This window comes from Haemaphysalis longicornis, unplaced genomic scaffold (genome assembly GCF_048455015.1).
Source record: "Haemaphysalis longicornis isolate Haplotype H1 unplaced genomic scaffold, Haemaphysalis longicornis Haplotype H1 scaffold_3, whole genome shotgun sequence".
Taxonomy (NCBI): domain Eukaryota; kingdom Metazoa; phylum Arthropoda; class Arachnida; order Ixodida; family Ixodidae; genus Haemaphysalis; species Haemaphysalis longicornis.
In genome coordinates, this window is record NW_027526335.1 from 51582898 (window position 1) to 51606714 (window position 23817).

A 23817-nucleotide genomic window follows, 5' to 3' on the forward strand; every position below is an offset into this window, starting at 1 on the left:
TGTATATGTATTTCTAAACATTATTTTGAACTCTCTAAAGACACGCCGCCCGCCGCCGCTGGGTTGCTCTCAGAGTGGCTAACTGAGCCACCATGCCCAGAATCAATGGCAGCGTTCAGTAAACAGACCCAGTGAAGGAGCTTTGACGATTCTGCCTGAGGCAGAGGCGTTTGTTCTGCCAAAATATTTGATTTCAGTTTCCAAATACACCAACGGCAGCTTTAAAAAAAAACGGTGCGCCCGGGGAGAATCGAACTTCCCACCTCCACAACGTGAAGCCAGATTCTACCTATCGTCTATCCCAACAGATGGCGCATTCGTGCACAATAGACCGTTGCATTAAAAAAACACATAACGGAACAGGAAAGCCTGCGATTCAAACTTTTTTAGCTGGGGACAAGTTTTTAAATATCGCTTTTCATTTTCATGTTGCCGAGCTACTCTATGTCATGGTTGCCAGCATCATTTTTGAGAGGGACACATACGGCTCGCAGATCTAAAAATTTCGATTTAAAAAGTTCTAGGGCATTATCAGCAAAACCGTTTCTCGTCAAGGTGCTTTAAGTGATGCCCTTTCATTTGGTATAGAGAATATATACTCGACAAAAATCGGTTGTCTGTCCCTTTAAGGAATACACTTAGCACTGCCTCCGTGTGGGATCATGAAAGCATTATATTTTATTTCAAGCTGTCCGAGCTTCTATGTCCTGTGGTTTATACCCTCTTGTGTTCAGACTATGCCACGAGATGGATATAGTCGTCTGGCGTGTAATCTTCGCGTCGTAACTATTAGGTTGGTGTCATGTTAGCTGGGGGTTCCTATAGCTCCAGCACCCGCTGCGGTGGCTCAGTGGCTAAGGCGTTGCGCTGCTGAGCACGAGGTCGCGGGTTCGATTCCCGGCCGCGGCGGCCGCTTTTCTGATGGAGGCGAAAAGCAAAAACGCCCGTGTGTACGAGATTTCGGCGCACGTTAAAGATCCCCAGGTGGTCAAAATTAATCCGGAGCCCTCCACTACGGCGCGCCTCATCGCCTGCGTTGCGTCGGCGCGTTAAACCCCCACAATCAAGCTATAGCTCCAGCGAACACCTGTCTCTGCTTGCCGTACGGAGCTTGGTATTTGTAACCTGGCACATCTTCTGAGGCGTACTCCCGCGGGATGCCATGGCTCACAGCTGCCGCTGAGGTCGAAGCTTCAGGGTTTGTCGCAATAGAGACAGAACACACGTACAGAAACGTGTCCGGCACTGCGATTGTCCGTACATTGCATCGTTTCCTTCTTCTCTCTGTTACTGTGGCTGAAAGGATTGGTCAATCACCCTGGTTACTCTACATAGACGTTCCTAGCTTAAACATGCTTCGCTACTTCCGTAATTAGCATGCTATAAATACTCCCGTAGGTCTCGAATCAACGCCGCGAGACGAGTGTGGTGAGAAGACTATGTGAGTGGAGCGGGCGTCGGGCACCCCAGTCAATCAGAGCAAAGCTTTGATGAGTAAACGTCTGCTTGAGGGCGGCCTGTTCTTTGCCTTCAGTAACGACAGGAGTGGTAGGCGGAAGTGTAGCGACCTGTTCGCGTTGAGGTTTTTCAATTGTTATACCGGAGTAAATACATCACAAGCTGTCATAGCGTTAAAGGCTCCCGAATTTAAAGTGCTCCGAACAAAGGAAGTTATCGATTTCCGCTCCTAGGCTGGACATCGTGGCTTTCCGATCTCAGCTTGAATTCGGCTTTTGTGTTGGCTCCCTCAAAAGAACGCCTTACAGCGCAATTAGGCAATGTGACCTCAAGCAAGCTCTACGATAGTTGCTTAATTAATAAATAGTTACTTGGGCCGCAACGTGCAAATACATTCATTTTTGCTCCCAACAACGTACTACACCTCCCACCCAGCGTAGTGGCCCGACATGATATCGCCAGTCTTCCAGCGTCTGCTCCGCCCGCCAGTGCCAGCAAGAAACGGCTCGGGAAACAAAAACTGTCGAGCCTTTCTATGCGAGATGCACGCGATGCGACTTCATAAGTCACCATGGAAACGGCGTGGAAGTTGCTTGCGTGTATCGTGTAGATCACGTACCGTAACGATCTCCGGAGCGCCACTGAGACAAAGCTATGGCGCCAGGAAAAAAGTATTGATTTGACGCATTTTTATGCCGACAGCCGTCTCTGCGCGCCATTGCGATTGCACGCATTTTATGCTCATGCACGTCGACCAGAGCGCGAGTATACACGCACGGCGGTGCGACGATACCAGCACGTGGTTCTCATAATAGGTCATGGTAGGACCCTCGCTCGAAATACCCACGGCACGTCTTCCCTACAGTTTACGATGTTTACTATTGCAATCTCTAATATGAGACCATGCGCATTTCCCCCCAAAGGCTTCCTCATTGTTGTCAATTTCTGCGTTTCGTGTTTGATAACAAAAACACGTAACAAGCCTAACCCAGGAAGTCTTTATTATACACATCGTTTGATTAACGCGGACCTGTCTAGAGCCATTACGCCGTCGCGCTTGCCGAGCACACCATTTAAGGAACTAGAGTCCGGAACACACCGTAGCATTCCTCTATATAGCTCACCTAGGCGAGGCCGTAGGGAGCATATGCAGTCACTCTACTCTGTCCTAAAGTGACCGCTGACAATAGGAAGAGCCAAACCTCGCTTACAAAACCTCCTCACTTTGACTGTTGCGTTTTGGCTTGACAGTTGAGGGGAATAATGAGAAACTCAAGTACACCCTGTTGCTTCTGCAGCTCTTCCATGGCATGCATCAGACGAAGCATATATCTGAGCTGCAGTGACGCAGTGACGTGGCCCAATGGCACCGGCCAATGTGGAGGCCAAGACAGGGGAAAGCAATGCGAGGAAGGAGGGGCGACTTAAATTGTTCATAATAAACGGCAGTTTATCAAATTTGCCGCTGCGCAACTTGCGCGTTACCCGATATCACGGTGAGCCGAAATGTGGCCTCGTTGTCGAAGACGGCGGCTGCTTGAAAATAATGGCGAGCTGGAGCCGAACACTGTCAACACCCCCCCTCCTCACCCTCCCCAAGGTTAAAAAAACATATACGTAAATATGAAAAGAAATTGATTGATTGATTGATTGATTGATTGATTGATTGATTGATTGATTGATTGATTGATTGATTGATTGATTGATTGATTGATTGATTGATTGATTGATTGATTGACTGTGGGGTTAACGCGCCGAAGCTACACAGGTGATGAGGCGCGCCGTAGTGAAGAGCTCCGGATCAATTTTCACCACCTGGGGATTTTCAAAGTGCGCCGAAATCTCGAACACACGGGCGTTTTCACTTTTCCCCTCCATCAGGAAAGAGGCCACCACGGCCGGGAATCGAACCCGCGTCTTTGGGGTATGAAAAGAAACGACGTGGTGTGGAGAGACCAGCAGCGACTCCTAAACCGAAAAAAAATCCCAGACCCGGAAGTATCCAACAAATCATAAAGCTAAATAAGGCATGGCAAGGGATCGTAGGTCCAGAAGTCTCTTACAGGTTATGAAGACAATTGTCGCGTGCGTGCTTTCAGAAAATGTTGAGATCATGGTTTCATTACTACATTTATTATGACATTTGAAGCCATTAATGAAGCACGACGTCACCAGCTCTAACCTCGGGATATATGCTATCACAAAAATGACTGATGATTACTACACTCCCAAATGTAAAATTTGTGCGCAGCGCGAACTGTAGTCTTCTCAGTCACGGCGCATGCCTGCTGCGTCTCAGGAAGTGATCGCGTAATCACCGAACGCGCGGCGGCGCGCGCTATTCTGCCGTTATCTCGCCGCACGTCACCGCCGCCGAGCATGTTGCTGCAAATCGTGTTTGAACCTCTCGCGCAAATGTCACGTGGTTTGAATGAGCCGCGCAACGAGTAGGAGAGAGAGAGTTGCTTTATTGAATGAGAAAGGAGCAACGAGAGGGACGCCGAAGGACCTATGTACGTGCATCACGCAGCGCGTGCTGGGCTTCTGTAGCGTCGCCACGGCATACCGTCCTCTCCCTTATACTTTCGCCCCACTTTCCTCCTTCGTTTTTGTTCCGTCTTCAGTGTTTCCTTCGTTCGCCTGGTTACAGGCCAACGAAGCCGCCAAACCGCAGTAGCGGACGTGTAACTGCTGTGCACTAAAAATTGGCCGCGTATCTGCTCAAAAGTCGTCGAAAGACAATAGTCGTCCGCTGCCCCTGCCAAGTAAATGCCTCTATTCTCTTTCCCCCTCACCTCTCACACTCTTTCCCTTCCGTTGCTGCCCCCATGATAAACACAGTGGGGGTTTGCTTAGGTCAATACAATTTTACTGCGCTCCAATGCTCGCGCCATCTTCTCGAACATTTCGTACCTGTTGAACTTCTTGGAATGACGCCATGAGGGCTATAGTGTCGCGCGCCGGCGCTTTGTGTATTTCTGGGTCAAACATTTTTTTCTGTATTCTTTTAAGAGCTCCCGCAAGGATGAGGCATCCATGCATTTTTAATCAAAAGAACACTGCAAATATCACTTACGTATGGATGTTTTAGTATGCCTAATGTTTCGTTTTGATCAACTATGTTAAGTATGAACATTGCTACCATATTTAGCAGCTTTGAAATACTTTGCATACATAAATGTCTCATTCAAGAATTATTTTACCTTTTACCCAGGCGGCTCAATGTGGAGACAGACAGACAGACAGACAGACAGACAGACAGACAGACAGACAGACAGCACACCGGCAGACCAAAATTTTCACGTTTCAGTAGCGCAAAAAAGGTTATTTTTTAAAATTTCGCCGACAAGACCATTTTCTTCAACAGGCGCCATAACTTCGGTAGAGAGATGTACATAGTGATTATTGCTTTGCTCGCGAACACACAAAGGTAATTCGTACGGTGTGGTCTTATAAAATAAATTAGTACACAGCAACATGACGATGAGTATGGGTGCTTATAAATAAGCATGAGCTCGTCTGTGTGGAATAACAAAGCGAAAAGGAAGATTTGAGATGAGATGAATTTTGAGATGAATTTTGAGATGACTCGGCGACAAATATCTACAAGTCTAAAATGGAAGCAAACTGATTATTCCAGCTTTCAAGTACAAAATTGTCGCTAACGGTGTGTCCCAAGGTGACACATTACGTTTTCTAAGTTGCCGAAGTTGCAAGTTAATTTTTGTGTGATCAACGTGAAACGTTATTAAGCTAGTCCGTCGGCACTATGGTGGCGAATCCTCAAAATCTAATCTTCAAAACTTGCGAATTTTAACTGTAAAAATTGGTAACGCGGGCCAGTAGGCACTTAATGCTTAAAGACAAAACAGCGCTAAACACAGGAAAAAAGGGGAGACTAGACACACGCAGGTGATACCGAGAACAACGCATGCGAGAGATATTCTAAGCACTAGTCATCCACCAAAAGGGAAAATATTGCATCAGCAGTCCTTCGTTGGAATTAATGGACAAGGAGATTAGGTATCTCACTTCATAATCACTGGTACTATTATATCTATCTTTTGTATATGTTCTTTCTGAAAAACGTGTTTAACAACCGCCTTTATTTTCAATGAAACTTTAGTTGGCAGTCAGCGCTTGCTGTGTCTAGTCGTCTCCCCTTTTGTCCTGTAGGCGAATTTTAAAGCAACGAAAGTTGGCTCTGCCGCACCACTTACAACCTTTTATGCTTCACCGCACGGCTTTCCTCAGTGAGTCGATTTCGTCGCGCGACAAAATCAACTGACGGTGGCAAGCCATGCTGTAAAGCTCAAAAGGTACCATGTGATGAGGTGGAACCAACTTTCAGTGCTTTAAAATTCGCCTAGTATTTTAAATATTCGAATAATTCTAAAGGTCAAACTGCGCTCTATATTGAATAGTACAGCAAACACTGTCCGAGAAGTATTCAAAGTCTCCAGTTCTTAGGAACCTTTAGTTTTTGATTATAAATGCTAGAGACGTCTCTCTCTCTCTCTCTCTCTCTCTCTCTCTCTCTCTCTCTCTCTCTCTCTCTCTCTCTCTCTCTCTCTCTCTCTCTCTCTCTCTCTCTCTCTCTCTCTCTCTCTCTATTTCGCTGCCTCACTCACTGCAGCTGGGGAAATGGCGTTGTAGGAAAGGTAGCCGTGGACTCGGTGATGCGCTGTGGCCCTCCTACATTTATTTAGGTGCTTGCCCGGCTGCGTCACGCGACACAGGAGTTCAAACAGGACTGCGCTTCCGGGGCGGTCGCATGTCTACGCCGCTCTCTAAGTTCCGGCCGGGCCTTACGCACCTGAATAAATGTAGGAGAGCCACAGCGCATCACCGAGTCCACGGCTACCTTTCCTACAGCGTGTAATTTAAAATCGCTCCGATTAAATCAGCATGGTGTTGCTATAGACAATATCATTCCTAGGTAATCACAGCACGTCTCTCGTGGCTGTTGATGCCACGGTTCCTCGGATGAAAATGGATTGGATTGGATTGGATTGTTATAGCAGGTGATATGACGGCATTACCGACTATTTAAGCCACACGTGCTATCATGATTGGTCTGTGTTGCATGTGCTTAATGTAACAAACTTACACAATTACCCAACAGCAATTTGCCCATATTTTATTTTACACTGTTTGCAACAGTTTTAACCTTCAACCAGTGAATGAGCAGCGGTTCTATCATATGGTATAATGTGATCGCTGACTTGTAGACAAACCTGAATTCACCTGCCGTTCTTATGCATCGCTTGCATTGCAATCATTTTAGAGGGAGAGTATGTTTATCTTTAAAAAGTCGATGTTAACGACGTTGTTGCACTCAGCTTGCTACCCTAGGCGTGAACTCAAAAAGGATGGAGTCACACACACACACACACACACACACACACACACACACACACACACACACACACACACACACACACACACACACACACACACACACACACGCACGCACGCACACGCCCACGCACACACACACACACACACACACACACACACACAACGTACACGCACACGCATGTATGCACGCACACGCACATGCACGCACCCACATGCACCCACACACGAACACACCCATAAACACACCCACACACACAGTTTCCTGTGCTTCCCATACACACCAAAAGAGCATAGTAACCAATGTGGCTGGTCTAGCACCGAGGACCAGAAACATCCTGCAATTTGAGTCCCATGTCATGTTGCCTACACAGAGATGAAACGGTGAGCAATGTTACCTTGCAATAATCAAATGTTCCTACCTACCCTAATTTTTTTTTGCTTTCGCAGGGATGTGGTTTCACCTCTTTGGCTTCATCAACGTATGCGGCGTTGTTAGCAACGCATTCCTCATAGCATTCACCTCTACTTTTGGGAGGAACCTCAAGAGCGACTACCGACGGTTCATCTTCGTCGTCGCATTCGAGGTAGACGCCCAGACCCCACTTCGTGCGATAAATGGCCTGCCATAGACTGGTCAAAAAAAAAGGAATGAATGACTGAAAAGTGTTGAGAATTAGTTTAAATTGCGCATTTACTTGTTTCTATAGGACAGTTGGCCCAGAAGCCTGGGCCATTATAAAGCCTCAGCTATGCCAATGTTGTCAGCAAATTTACCCATGGCAGAAATAAGTGGATGCTATGCCTGAAACTATGCAGATGTTCCAACATTTTAGCAGAAGTACTGCAAAGAGGTACCCAGCTAGCACACTGTGTAGGGTAACAATTGGCTCATTCACAAGTATTTCTAGAAGTTATGACTGAAAACCACTGCAGATGAAAACCTTCTGCAGATTCAACCTTAATCTGTGCCTTAAGTACCTTTAGAGGAAGGCCATTCTTAATTTTACTACTAAAATTTACGGTTCTAAGAAACAATGCTATGCTGTAGAATAATCCTGCTTAGTCCCATTTTCATTGAAATGTGAAGTCTCCACTCTGTTTCCAATCAGTTCTGTCCTTTCTTCTTTACCGGTCTTACACATGTTCTACAGTTATATTCAATTTCATTGAGCTTAAAAAGATTCTTGAGGTGCAGTATGCAATGTAGCGCTTGCCAGTTCTCAGTTCGCATTCTTTTCGCATAAATTATTCTCGTGACTCATGAGTGTCTGCAGGGGCAACAAGAATTTGCAACATTAAGAACACGCTTTCTCCATGCAGCATTTGGTGTTTGGCGTGAAATTTATACTCACGCTTGCCATACCGGACACTCCTACCGCTGTGAAAAATGCCAAAACAAAGGTAAGTCATGTTCGCAAAGCCAGAACTGCTGTAGACAAAGCTTTGCGGGAACAGTTGTTTTTAATAACCTAGTTGTAGACACGGTGCCTTAACAGACTATGCTTATAAACATTACTCTTATTGCATTTTTGTTGGGTGTGGTGTGTCGGTTGGCTGACACTATCTTTTGCGGAAAAGTACTGCATAAGCTTGCACGTACCTTACCTTGTTAAAAAAATTCAGCGCAAGTCTTCTTCGCGTAACGTTCTTTTCACTACCCCAAATAGTTTTCTGTGAAACGAAAACCCCGATGCTGGTGGATGAAAAAAGCCACATTACAATTCTAGAGGAATCTGCATGTGCTACACCTGGAACAATTTTTTAGCGTCCGTAACAGCGCAACTTACGTTGGTTTCATTTTTTCGCATGAAAGTGTCATTTTAACCATTAATGTCTTAATGGCGCTACATAAAGGCGCAAAATAAGAAATGCTGAGAAGCTGATGTATGACTTACAATGTCGGGATTTGCAGTAAAGTGTGGGCTTGTTTAACCTAGTTGCAGTAGCGATTACAAGCATAGGTAAATGTGGACTGAGTTGAAATAAAATAAACGCAACAATTAAAAGATAAACCACCCATCTTTCGAAACGACAACGATGGGGGAACATGAAGCTTTCCAAAATCTAGTACACCCATAAGCGAACCAACGCAGAAGCGAGACGACTCTATTTATTTATAATGATTATTAGTATGATGGTAACGCGATTCCTACCATATGTGTATGGTAAGGTGGTGTGACGTGGGTCCGCTTGCAACTGATACGGGCATTCCATGGCTTTCTCTAGCGTTCAACCATCGTCGTCGTTAGACGGAGAGTGTCATTTCTGTTTTAATTTTGAACGTTCATGCACCTCTCTCCAAACCCAAACTACTTCGACAATGTACAGCCATGTGTCCTTTCTCTGTATACTGAATGTTTATTACGCAAATATTTTTGGTGGGACAAAACGGTGCAGGAATGCCGCAATCGGACAGAATTCGGCTTCGTAACGCGAGGGAGCCAGGTTCGATTCCTACGGGAACCGTTTTAATTTTTCTTCACTTCACCTACAATCATCATCATCATCACAGAAAGCTTGATTTCCTGCAGTGCGTTTTGTGCAGACTACAGACATCAATGTAAGGCCGAAAGCTTCGCTTTAAAAACACCCAACATTTGCAAGTCAGGTGTCAGCCAATCGCTCGGCTAGTAAGCCGGTGTAAAGGAAACTAAGTGCAGGTGGCAAAGACCGATACCGTTCATGGCCTTGCAACAACAAAGGGAAGCAAGCGAAATCGCCCAGTTGATAGGAAAAACCTTGTTCAGCCCGAGATAGGCCACCTTGCGTTCATCCTTAAATTCTTCAATGGTCAGCTGAAAACTGCGAACACAAGACTATAACGGAAGCTTTAGGTACAAAACCGATTAAGAGAGCAAGAAAGAACACGTGAAGTAGAGAGAACTTAAACTGATAATTCATATTTGATCTCTATCATCAGTCTAAAAATACATGTATAACACAGTAACCAAAGCACACGGTAAAACACTGATGTAGCACCTTGCAGTGAAATTGGTTCTGTGTTTCGCTAATTCTCAACTGTTTTGAGGTGTAATTTTATGTTGGCCATTGAAGACGAAGATCGTGAATGAACTTGCTTACATTCGATCTTTTCTCCACGTTCATTTTGGTTTGGTTGAACTGTTGAACAGGGCTTCCTATCTTTACACCTGCTGCCACAGCATATCCCACAATCACAATGTCAATAAGTGCACGCCAAGCTGTTGGTCAAGTAACATCGCAAAGGGTCTTCCCAATAGTAACTGCCATATTGTTACTGCACATTTACAGTGAAAGCTCGCACTTCAATCATTAGAATTTATGAATAATTCAAACGGTACCACTTGGTCTGGCCAAGTCTTCATAGAAGTCTATGTACAAAGATGCCCATTAATTAACCCGGGTAGGTTCCACCACGGATAATTCGAACTACGCGTAAACATGCCTGCGCCTCGGCGCCTGCTACACATCCGTAGAAATGAACTTTGTGCCTAAATACATGGCTGAGTACAGCGGAGAAAGCAAAGTAGGGTAAAACCGGTCTAATTTCACATGACGGACATTTCGGAAGATGCACTCTTTCCCAACTAGGTCGATGAGGACGTGAGAACAGTGGTGTGTGTGGTGAGCTCACAGATGAGAGCATCATTTTTAATGTCAAAAGCGCAGAACGCATTCTAATGACGACAAACAGAACGAGGATGAAGCATACTACGCCCGTCTGCTGAGAAGTCATGGCCGGACGAAATGCAGCCAGTCTCTTCTTCAGTTTTCCAGAAGGCTAAGATGAGGCTTTCCGCGACAAGTTTGTTAGAACAAAAAGTCAACAGACTGTCGCCTTTAGGGAAATAGGCAGGCCGCAATCACAGGCGGTCTAAGTGCTGACATGCCCTACGGCTTCGCAATTGCAGTGTACTGCTTTTATTAATAAAGTTCACTTTCCTTAGTTCGAACTTTCATTCATTCGAACTAAGTGGTGTTTCCTTGGTGTTTGAATTAACGAGCTTTTACTGCACACATTTCCTTTGCAGTGAATGGACTGATACCCATCAAATAAGAATTACACTAACTCCTCGGTACTTCCATGTCCTTACACGCAGGAGCGGCAGTTGCTGTCGCACATGATGGCCAAAGTAGCGACGCTACAGGACAAACTTCTCACCGGCTCGGGAGCCACTGCCTCCCAGACAGGCAGCGTGTCCGCTGCAGCCACGGCGGCTGCGGCTGTCAATGCTGCCGACGGCGCCACTGGGAGCGTGCAACAACTCCGCCGCAAGCTTTCCCTGACACGCGAAGAATGACATGCGGATAGCGCAACGGCACCGGTCCGAGACTCCGGAAGCGGCTGCGATAACACCTCGTTCCGAACTGTTGCGTGGCTGCCCTTTGCCACGGCCTCGCTAAGGAGGAAAGCCTACGGCATCAGGAAGCGCCGAAACATGGTCATCCTCATGGATGCTTGAACAGTACAAAACCCAAGCGCCACAGCACGTACCATTCACGCTGCTATGTGCCACGCCATAACGTTACAGATGGACTATTTCCCGCCTTCATGGCACCAAAAGTTCCGGGCCATGGTGACAAATGGCAACAGTGAAGTGTGAATGAAAGCAACGTTGAAAGAGAAAGAAAGACAGAGAGTCAGGCAAGATTGCCTTTAATCTACTCCAACACAGAAGCGTTGATGACTGGTGAAACGAGCATGTCCAAAGGCAGCATTGTGGTCATCTGTTGCGTTGGTATCACACCGTTTACGCAGGTCTTTTTAAAACAGGCCACTATTAATACAGTGATGGAAAGTGTACACGTCACTTCTTCATTTCATGCGAGACTAAGTTTTAAGCCTGCATGAATGGTTGCAAGGCAGTCTTTGAACATGGGTACATCAGCATTTCTCAAGGCCTAGCTATACATGTCTGCATTTACCCAAGAAGTGCTGGGGCGGTATTCTCGTATTTTGTCCGTTTTGTGTCCATTTCAAAAGTGTCCGTTTTGAGCAAGCCCTGATTGGCTAAGAGCGAACACCCGGATGTGACACCATGCAAGCACGGCGGAGCTATGAGCCGCGGCATCTCGGAACAGACGATCTGGAGCAGGCGATTTTTCGTCGCCTTGTTGTTGGTTCGCTGGCAGAACAATGAACACATAAAAGATAGTTTGAAACATGTTTAGTCGTTTAAAATGTGTTTACAAAAACAGTTGCGCAAAAGTCAACCCAAAGCCCGCCTACAGCTGGAAGTACGTCACAACAAAACGGACGCAAAACGGACATTTTCAAAACAAACACGAAAATACCACCCTTGATCTGAAAGATGCCAGACGTCACAAGGTCTCCTTATGAGCACAAAAAAACCACACAACTTTAATTTCGCTCATTAGGTTGTCTCACAGGATGCCAATTTGTAGCATCCACTGTTGTGTCAAGGCTACAACGCATTTGCTATTACGACACTAAGTTTGCATTTCAACGTGTGGTGAATCTCATTTTGAAAACGACACATCTGCAGCTACGCATGCACCATATGTTTACGCGGCTTTAAAACAGTGATGATACTGCAACACTGTCTTTATTGGCAGACATTTTTACCACATGGAATGCATAAACGACTGCTTTCTAGGCCATTTAAGTGCTTACATCGTTAAGATAAAAATATGGACGACACAAAAAAAGACATTTTGAGACTGCATTCAAAGCACAACATTTAACGTAAAGCCATATTCCATATTCCATTTCCACATTTTCCATAACCTTCAAAACGGCGTGGCGAGCATCACTTCTGCACTGGCTGTTCTAAAAAAGTTCAGTCACTTAACAATTTCTAGAAACAATCAAAACGCCATAGTTCACCCCAAGACATTGTAAAAATCAACATAACCACACTCGGAAGCCAGCGTAGGAAGCCACTGGAAAGAGCATGTAGCAAAAAAAATTACCACAGTAACACTCCTTTTAAATCCATAAAAAAAAGAAAACGGTGGAATGGCATCCCAAACAAATTTTACACATAGCAAAAATCCCTGTGCCACACAGTTAAACTTCGTGGTTACGTCTATGCCTGCACGGCACTTGTTAATAGCTCAGCTCAATTCAATAGTAACATGCAAGAAAAGATGTGGAAGAAAAGTGCACCAAATTCATTTCTTTGAAGGCAAATGCAATGCAGTCATTGACATTGTTCGGTCACTTTGTCAGGTTGGAGCGTAGAGCGCGTAGGCATGTTTCTCCAATTGTTCAACCAATTTAGATGCAATCTTTCCACGAGAAAAGTGTGCTCAAATGTGCCTTTTCTCTGTGATCCTCCTCCTAGCACAAATTTATGACGTTAGCTGCAACGACAAAGATCAAATTCCGTAGGGCAACATTTACGACATTGCGAGAGTTTGCATCATATAGGAATTCTGTCTGAACAAAAACAAACTCGGTGTCAGTTATAAATCATTCGTCATTTTAAACTTAAGAAAGCTTAAGAGCAGGTGTATTTCTGGCATTTCACTAAGTAAGGTAATTACCATAAATTACCATGATTTGAAATCACCTTTGAACAAGAAATAAGCAACTGATCAGTTTAAAGGGACGTCGATTTAGTGTTAAGTCACCAGCCAAATGGTTCAAAAGAACATAGATTTAGGCATTACTGCTTATTGGGCAGCCACTATGCGTAGTTATCAAACTAAGTGCAAGCTCCAGAAATAGATTACTGATGCGCTTACGTTTAAACTCACAAAATGCCTGATATAAAGGCTCTTCCTTTCAATAAATAGACAGTGCAAGTAACGCATAAAAACACAATACAATACCCAGACACATCTTGTTTTAACCCCAACACAATCTTTTTTCTGTCAACATCATCGTGCCCTGCTCGATTATTTCCCTCGCAGTCACGAAATGCTTTCCCTTCATTTGCCGGAAGCCCGTCTCAGTGCTACTACTCCTGTTCTAACCTGCACTACTGCGATTAATTACACTACACTAAGGGTTTCACACCAGAAAAACTAGGCAGCGAAAGGGAGGCAGCTAAACCTATTATTACCATGTAAACAGTGCTTGCGGAATAAGGCAGCAAGCCTGTAACTGGAATGCATGGCATAGTAACGGAAGCCTGGTGGCCTTGAGCTCCCACGCCACCATTTTCATTTACCTTTTACAAGAGCCCATTGGCTTGTACAGGAAATATTCAACAGCTTATAGTTGAATAAGGGCTTTCCTCTGGGCCTCTCTTGAAGCAGTCTTCACCTCAGTAGTTCATCAAATGACCGCAAAGGGTGCGAAAGTGCTTTACCTTCTTTCTAAAGTGCGAAGATAAATGAGGCTGTGTCCTGGGGCACACACTCAAATGGAAGGTTCCATAAGTTGAGCTACACAATTCAGCGTCAAATATGAGTTAGACGAATTCACATCAGCTTGCCTGGAACAAGTAACAGCACACAAAAGTGTGAACCAGAGCTGACCTATATTGATAGGTTATAGGAGTACTGACACGAAATTTTCATGTTACGTTTTTTTTTCGCTGCTGGGTGCCTACGAGAAACTAAACAAAGAATGGCACGTTAGACAGTCGGTCACAGCGTAAATAATTATTTACAGCCTTGTTTCTTCGTGTCAGTTTCGGTTTCGACAAAATGAACAGAGGCGGCCGCCATTACAGGAAGGTTCTCGTGGCGTCACCGTTCCCATCGCGCCACTGCCGGTGTGGACGCGCACGCGCACACTGGCCGCGGTCTCCACAATCTCACGCGTCCGGGTGGCATGACGTCAGTCCTGAAACCCGTGACATGATACACACGCCGGAGCAGCACGTGCCAACCGCAGCCAGCGCGTTGGTCACGTCACGAGTCCCTCACGTCGGAAGTTTGAGGCCAGGATGAGGCTAGAGATGTGGGTGGTCGAAAAAAAAACATCATGAAAAAAAACAGTTTTTTTTTATTTTTTAACAAGGAAAACATTGAAAACAAACAAACAGAGCTTCTCAGTGAAATTCGTTGCTCTGAGACCAATCTGCAGTGAGGAAAACGCTTTCTGAAATTAATGCCTTGACGTGAAATCGTGCGCGGATTTTGAGAGCGGACGCTCTTCTGGGACTTTTGTAACACAGCATGCAATTATATTCTTTTCAGTGTTAACGGAAAAATTTATCGGCACTTCAGCTTCATTAGTGATTTGAAGGAGAAAGTGAGTGATTATCGGAGACTTCTTCACAGATGCATCGTGTTTGAGGTGCCATCACGTTCACCTATCATGAGGCACGCATCCGGGTAATTCTTGTTCCATCCTGGCAAGACACAGGATTAGTGCTGTAGTTACCACACTTGGCTGCGGCTCTCGGCGACCAACATTCAAATCCAATTCACACCCAAAAAGGTTTCTATGTATATTTTATTTACTGATGTTCTTTTTACAGCGGCCGTTACTTGGTTTCATGCGTACAGTCGCTAGCAACTACGGTCGGTTTTTGCGTTTGATGAGGCATCTAAGCCTTCCGCCTTCCGCTAAGCCTTCCGCCGAAGTGTTCCGATTTTTATAGACTTGTGCGGGCTAGTCTTCTTTCAATTTTTCCCATTTTTCTGAAAAAAAAAAGACATGAAGAGAAACCTGTTTTTTTCACGCCCCTCAAAATTTCCTTAAAACTTGCATCTCTAGGAGGAGCACATGGCGTCATGCTGATGCTGATTGCGAAAGGGTACTTGTTCTGAGCTTTCTCGTGCGCGCAAAAATTAAGATGGATTTAAAATATCTATACGGAGCACTTACTGTTGAAACTTGATGGGAGATATCTCTATATACAATGGAAGCCTTTTACACAGTTATCTCAGCTTTGAAGTTTCGTGGCAGTATTCCTTTAAAGCTACCCTGAATAGAAATAAGCTACTTGCAGCAGTAGCAGCCATTCAACAATGCCAAAAACAATAAAATCGTGAGAATCAATATCGCCAACCCAGGCACTTTTCTGTATTACGCAAAACATGAATTGCAAAACATGACATCGCAAAATATGACGTCGCAAGACATGAAAGGTGAAGCGCTATTGGTGCAGCTTGTTCAAACATTTTTATGCAGAAAAAGCAGTAAGGTACAAACAGGTAAATGCAAAATCGGTGTATCCATAAACCTCTGCTGACAATTTATTATAAAACAGCTTTCTTAACTATACGAGGTGGCAAGCTTTGTTTCAGCTTCAATTTCAGTGAAGCATTTTGTCCTTTTGTACAAGCGCTGTCAATATATTTACACGGGTGGATGTGAAGCTATCGTCCTTCGTAATGCCAGTTTATGCAAGTGTGAGTGGGAAAATTGGGGATTATTATTGGCAGTGGTGATCAAACCAGCCATTTGCTTTCTGTGCGTACCTCTTATAGCTTCCCCTAGATGTCAGCACCACACAGAGGTTGCTTTCTCAATGCCCTCCGATCGGCTCACTTTGTGATGTAAATGAGCAAGATAAATGCCAGCTATAACTATTTATTTCTAAACAAACAAAACACTACTCGTCATCGAACAAAAGGATATCTTCAAAAGGCGCAATAGGTCCAGTAAAGACAAACAAATCTCTTTCTCTAAGTGATGCCTAATCATTTACACAGGTTGAGGGTTTGAGAAACTTTACTGTCTGTCATTATCGACAAACTGTTAAGTTACTGGAACCATGAAGTGCTGCTCATCATCGAACAATTATAGCGATCTGTCTTATTGCTTTTTCTTTTTCACTGGGAAATTTTGTTCTGCACCACCCTCTCATCAATTTGTTGGTGTCAGTTATAAGGGAGCAGTCGATGCTAGGCATGAATTTAGTTAACATGAAATTTTAACAGACTGAGACATGAAACATTATTATCCTTCCAAAGTCATTCTGGTGTTTGGTGAATTCACCTCAAAAGAAGCCAGGTTGCTACTTTTGCATGTTTAGAAGTAAACTAAACTATGAGGCTTTCTGGTACGTATTCAAATGAAAGATGGTGCTCATCAAACCACACAAGGCAGCCAAAAAAGTAAAGTTTAGTCAATGAAGTTAACTGTACCTTTTAAATGAATCCCGCGTGGTTGAACCTCCGTTGAGAACACGTTACACCAAAAAGAGTGACATTTTCTCACAAACAGTTCTCTGCACCACGAATTCAAATCGCCTTCTGTCATTGCACCTGCCAGTTTTTTTGCCTGTGTTTTCGTTACTCCAAAATGCTACTGCATGTTGACTGGTTAAATAGAAGCTACGTTATTCCTTAATGTCAGTGAAACTGACCTTTTATATTGACCTTAAGCAAATCTTTTGTAATTTAAAACATGTTTCCGAAGCAAGGATCTGGGGGCAACGGTAAGCCTTGGAAACTGGTGCCAGATAGTGCTGGCAAGCTTTGCTTGAATTTCAATGTGTGTGTAAACACTCACCTTTAGAACGGCATTACTGATTCAACAGTTGCATAAAATACACATGCGTACAATTTTCACTGCTTATAAACTTTGCACCTCTGTGCCTACTCAGTGTTGGCACGTACATCACCAATGCTGAGTTGTCGGTCGTCAAAACCACTGCATGATTCAGAACACGCGAAACTTGCAACCGGTTGAAATGAGTGCCATTATTGGTGCAAATTACTGTTTGCCTTGTAGCAGTTGCAGGTGCGTCCAAAAGATACTTACAATTTTTGCAAGGATCATTATCTGAAAGCTTTTAACACTGACTTCAAAGGTGTATGCGTTGTATATTTGAAACCCTCCATACGAATTATCATAGCTCGTGCTGATATCTCCAGCCGCATGAGCTGGTCGATTTTATTAATTTACAATCCATGTTTCTGAGGACTGAAATTTATGTTGCCACGTTTTAGGTATTGAAGTTATAAAGGTCATAAGTGCTATCTGCTTCTGTTGAAGTGGGAAACGAACTACGGGATTTTATGTCACTGTTATTTCATTGAACACACATTTAAAACATTTACGTTTTAAGTCAAATGGGCGCATCTCCCGATCTTTCATCCAGTGCACTTAAGATTTTGCACAGTATATATACTGAATATTTATATACAGCGCCCCAAAGTGTGCAGAGCTGTTGAGCTCCTCAGATGCTGTAATGTATTCTCACCTACGGAAAGCTATTTTTAAAGCAGAGAAAGCCATTCACCGTAACAACTGAACTACAGCATGATGCAACACTATATAAAGATAAAGATGAATACTAGCACCCACAATTAGAAGATAGATCATAAAAGAACAAACAAGCCATTTCTGCCTACATTATGCACTTTAATAGACACGACAGCTGGTTGTAAAAAAATATAAATCTCTGGATCCATGATAGACATTTAATAAGTAGACATTCATTTGGGATCCTTTCAGCTACGCCCAAAAAACCGATCCAGAAATTTCTGAAGCCATCATAACGCATTGTGTTCATTATGTGCCTTTCGTAGATAGCGCAATGTCAATTGTGTATAGGAATATGTACTATTACACATTAATCTGAATAGCCCATGGAATTTCTCACCAGTATCCTGCACTTTCAGGAGGCCTTGAGTATGCATTTATGGACACTATACAACCTGGTATGGTTAGTGGAGCTGTTTAATTAGTCCACAAAGTAGAGGAATTCACGTGTGTAGTGCTTTGAGCCGTAATTCATGCTTGACAGGCTCGAGTAGTGTACCTTGCAAGGTTGTGCTGTTAACATACTATGGTGTTGGATAAAGTTTCTGGTGTTTGCTTCAAATGATGACTGTACTTCTATATTTCATTCGCACCATTTTGCTCTATTCACAACTTGTAAATATGTGGTTATACATTTTATTGCTTATGTTACTCAGCTCTCACAAGTTTGTCAGCACAGATTTCGTGCATGTATAGCTTGACTGTGACTGAACTCGCAATATCTATCATTTCACTTTCTATTATTTCAGATGGCCACACTTCAAAAAATCACACACAAAGATTCTGCAGAAATTCAGAGAATTATATACTAATACGTAGCATTCTTATGCCGCCTGTCCTAAGTGTGATTTTTTCCAGCCAAATTTTCGGTTTTTTCTCAATCTTGTCCGAGCAATAATTATCTCCAGTTACGCTATTATAACGATTACAGGTACCTTTCGCGAAAAATATTGTGGAAATGCCATGTGGTATATATTTTGACATTTTCCGTAATTTTTTATATTATTACTTTTTAGTTTTCAAAATTTCGTTCAGCCAATTATCTCCATTTACGTTATTCTAACGATTGCATTTGGAACTTTTGCGAAATCTGCATTATTGCGAAAATACAGGGCGTTACACGGTCCGCCATTTCCCGCAATAATTTTATATTTTTCTTTTTTTAGTTTTTCAAAATTTCGTTCGACAAATTATCTCCATTTACGTTATTTTAACGATTACATTTGGAACTTTCGCGAAATCTGCATTTTTTGCGGAAATACAGGGCGTTACACGCTCCTGGCTGTGGGGGTACCCGGCAAAGAATGCTACGCATTAAAAATTACCCCGCCTGCCTTCTCCCTGCGGACACAGGCGTCGGTTGCAATAACAGCGTGGAAAGGGAAACCGTTCAGATGACCCTGTAAGAGGCCTGTCAAACGGTTTAGTGGGAGTAACTTAGCATTCGAGGGAAAACTGTCATCAAAAGCAATGTCTAATAACGAGGCTTAAATGGACCCAAACTATTCAAGCGTTGTTCCACACCAACAACCAGCAATGCATTCTTTCTTTTTGAAGGAATGAAAGATCACATGCTTTGCCAATGAATTTAATTTCTTGCTTTGGGACATAAAAAACTGATGAGTAACAATTATATCAGCTTAAATGTCAGCTAATTACGGGGCGAGTGCAGCTAAGATATCTCCACATACTGTTTGAAAAGGCCAAGAGGGTATCATGCCTGTTTAAAGATCAGTTAATTCATGGTTTTTCCCCGTTAAAATTCGCCCTGCCCAAATATTAGTGCACTTAAAAAGCTAACAGATTCCTGAATTCCTTAAAAAACATTCTTTGCGGTGTTAAACTCCTTGGAGGCACCCATGTTAGCATAGTAACATGCTTAAAATCACAAATACTGTCTATGCACTCAACAAAATTTTCAAGTTGATGGCCTTCACAAGTTTAACCAAACCTGCTGCACAGCTGATAAATGGTGCAATACAAACTGTACATTCAAAAGCCTAGACGTAATTTCACGCCTACTCATTTGTAACTGCAGCTGTGCCCATACCACTGTTCAGTTCACCAAGGGCACAAAATCTAGATAATTAGGCCTGTGGGCTCCATATGGCCAACGCAATTGGTCCTTGTGGCCAGAAAAATATTCAGCCGCGCTTCTGCAGAGACCCAATATGCTGTGATCAAAATTTCCTCAGTGGTTTCACAATTCCGGAGAAAATGTAAATCCCCTTAGAACCAAATATGAGCCTTGATTGGCTATCGTTCGGCCAGCAACACCGAATGTTCCGGAACGAGAAATCTCTCGCTTTGTTCAAACAACAGTGATCCAGCTCATGATCATCAGCAAACGAGCTATTGGTTCTTTATTTCCGCTAGAAAGCGCTTTTTGGAAATGCCGCGATAATGTTTTCAATAAAAATGAATTCAACCTTTCTGTCATATGTGTGTTAAAAAATAAATGTGCGCAGTTAGAATAAGACATGAAGAAACGAAATAATGTCAAACGCGGTTCCTGAACAGGCGGCGCCATCTGTGTTAAGGCTCTCGCTGCGCCTTGTCTGCCTGTGTTGACGTTCATCGTGGACATTTTCAGAAATGTTGTTCTTACTGTTCACAGAAGCGGATCTCTGCTTTGAAATTTGATATGGTAGCATGCAGAACTTAACTTTTACGAAAATTTGAGGTGCGCACTTACAGCTACCATTTTTTCCCGACTCGATTTACCAGCAGCCTTGTTACTAATGCCACGCGACGTGTATATAAGTGCTACCATAATAAACAGTTGAATGAAAAGTAACGAGGGAAGTAATCGATTACTCTAATGTAATTTTTGGTTACTTTTTTGGTTGAGGATGTAATTGTAATCTGTTACTTTTTATCGTGAACTGTAATCAGTTTCCTTTTTTCACTACCATGCACAAGTCCGCTTATTACACACGGTATTCGCCAGAACAAACTACGTTGTTCCAGTTCCCACATGAAAAACACGCCGGACTAGCAATTAAACAATGTGCCTGCCAGATGCAGAAATCTCACATAAGGATTCCCACGTGAATTTTTGCACATACAGTCAAACGTCGTTATAAAGTAATATCGGGGCAGCAAATTAGTTCGTTATATCCGATATTCGTTATAACAGTAGATAAAAATCGGCTGTAACAAATCGACAATCTGACTTATGCAAAAATACTTGATACAAAAATGCATTTTTAGGCTTCCAACCAACTATATACAAGTTAACCCTTACCTTTCTACTTGTTGAATTTCAAGCTGAATGAGCCGGAACATGAGTACGTGAAATCACAACAAAACAAGGTCAACTTGACAAAAAAGGCCTGCGTCTTTATTTATTTGATGAAGGATGTGATCTTCACCTGGTGGCTACTCACAGCACTGAGCAGGATGTAGTTTTTTACAGTGTCCACGAACAAAAGGGCCTTTATATTTCTGCAGTTTCGGATGGCGGAGGGTTTTTCCAAGTAGCTCCTCAGCCTCCCGGTCAAATATTTCTTCGCTATGTCCGATATCACGCACGGCTCACAGTTTCAGTTTGGTTATAAAATAATAAGTGTCATTGAAGTAAAACGTGATCAACCAAAGTTCTTATTTAGTTCGCTATATCCGATAATTCGCTATATCAGTGTTCGTTATAACAAGGTTCAACTGTATCTACAACTGTGCAACAACAGAGTAACATCCCCCTGACATAGGAGGGAAAACAAAGAATAAGCAATTTAATAGAAGTTTAAGCAACAGCAACATTACCAAGAACATGGGTTTTAATATTCAACTTCTCCATTTTTAACTAGATGCGGAGTTCAAACACTGTTATTGTTAAAACCTTGCTATAAATGTTGCTTCGGAGGATGTTGGTGGCCACCAAAATATTGTCAGGCTTTTTGTTGTTAATAAACGTTGCTATAACAGGCAAGGTTCTGATCCCGTTCTTTGCAATGTCTATAGACTACTTACGGGGGAACACTGGTCTTGACCGAAAATTCGCCAAAAAGTCAATTTTCTGTATCAATTTTATTCGCAGTCTACAGTTCCCAAAGAATGTACCAGCAAAATTTTATAGCAGTACCATGAGTATTTACAAAGCTGCCGCCCTTTGAAGTCGCCTAAATGACCATTTTTGCCTGTTTCCGAACTTCGTGCCTTGATTTCTCAGAAACAATTTTTTTCCCACAAGGTCAACTGTCGGGTAAAATAACTTGGGATGTACTGGTCAGAACTGCATCATTCCTGCTACATTCAAAAGCTTATGAACTGAACAGTGCAATAAAATCACAAAAATATAGAATTCTTTTTTGCTGGCACAAGCTTCCATGCCGTCCGTTTAACGAAAACATTGATAATTCAGGACTTGATATTCAATAAGTTTAGTGTTTGCAAAATAATGCTAAAATTACTTCTGTGGTATTGTTGCACTCCCTGGCACTTTTAGAGCACAAAGGGATAAAGAGTATCTTAATATTTCATATGTATATTATTAAAACTTTGCCTGAAACAGAACGGCATAACATGTTGCACAACTCTGATTTTACACCACGTAGACGAAAAGTGACTGCATATTTGTGCTCAGGATGCTAATACAATTAATGCGTAAATTTCAACCACATAGGTCAAAAAATAAAAATATCCTCAAGACCAGTGTCCGCCCCTTAACTGTTCCAACAGCAGAACGCAACTTCTGCACACCATATTTTTGCAGACTCCAAAACATGACTCCAAAACACGCACGTGCTGGTGATTCACTGCTGCTGACGATTTATTTGTGCCTTTCACGCTACCTTTTCACATTTACATCCCAATTTATGACACAATAAAATAAAGGTGCGTACTCATTAGCGGTGTATAGCTGCAAAATATCAGCCAAAAACATTGTTAATCATTAGAAAAGTGACATTTTTACTAGACGAAAGAAAATTGCTTTGAGGTCATGTTTCATGTCATCCTTCCTACTTCAAGATCGCACTTTTGAAGCTTCATAAACAACAAAATAAAGGTTCTGTGTGCATGTATCCCAGCATGATGCTTTGGAATAAACATATCACAGGTTTTGCTTATTTGACATGTTTTGCAGCCTCTTTACCGTATGTTTCTAAACATAAACAGTTGTTCTTTTTTTTAAGCGAGAGTTGTTGAATTCGAAAATAAAACGATTACGACGATGTTGTGTCGTGGCCGAATGCATTATTTTGTTGAAATTATCTGGTGATATGGTTTAAAAGGTGCAGGATAAGATTAGGCCACTTAATACATTAGCAAAGTTTCTGCTTTATCTGAGTGTGTTTACAAAGAGCTAAAGAGCTAAAACCTTTCTTCCATACCCTCAATAGCAATTAGGTGCTGGCAGGCTCACTTGTCATATTGTGCTCCATATTACAGTATGGGGTCAAATAGCACAAGCGTCTTTCTCAGCTCATCCTGTGAAATAAGCCTACAATTGTAAGAACTTTTCAGTTATTAAGCCTATAAGCCTACAAAAATAAGCCTACAATTGTAAGAACTTCTCAATTATTCAGTATTACAATGCAAGGCTTTTTAAGTGGAGGTACGATTCCCAAAGTAGAGCTGAATGCTTAATTGATTGCTTGCGGGTTTTTACGCGCCGACGCTACACACGCGATGAGGCGCGCCGCAGTGGAGGGCTCCGGATTAATTTTGACCATCTGACGATATTTAACGTGCGCCAAAATCTAGAACACACGGGCATTTTGGCTTTTCCCCTCCATCAGAAAAGAAGCCGCCCACCCGGGAATCGAACCCGCGTTCTTGGGCTCAGCAGAGCGGAATACTTAGACGTATTTATTGGGCATTTTATGGAGTGATGCAATGAGTATGGTTGCTATGCATGAAGCTTGCTTACACCTGTGCAG

The 23817-nt window shown here is 43.0% G+C and overlaps 1 protein-coding gene across 1 annotated transcript in view; it reads left to right on the forward strand.

The window, feature by feature from the left end:
* LOC144174452 (anoctamin-7-like) overlaps positions 1-23212 on the forward strand; it is a 272760-nt gene extending 249548 nt beyond the window's left edge. Inside the window, exons 16-18 of the mRNA XM_077703171.1 lie at positions 7267-7403; positions 8140-8220; positions 10899-23212. Of these exons, the coding sequence (XP_077559297.1) occupies positions 7267-7403; positions 8140-8220; positions 10899-11099 (419 nt within the window). The 3' untranslated portion in view covers positions 11100-23212. The remainder of the gene's footprint in view (positions 1-7266; positions 7404-8139; positions 8221-10898) is intronic.
* Positions 23213-23817: the final 605 nt, after the last annotated feature.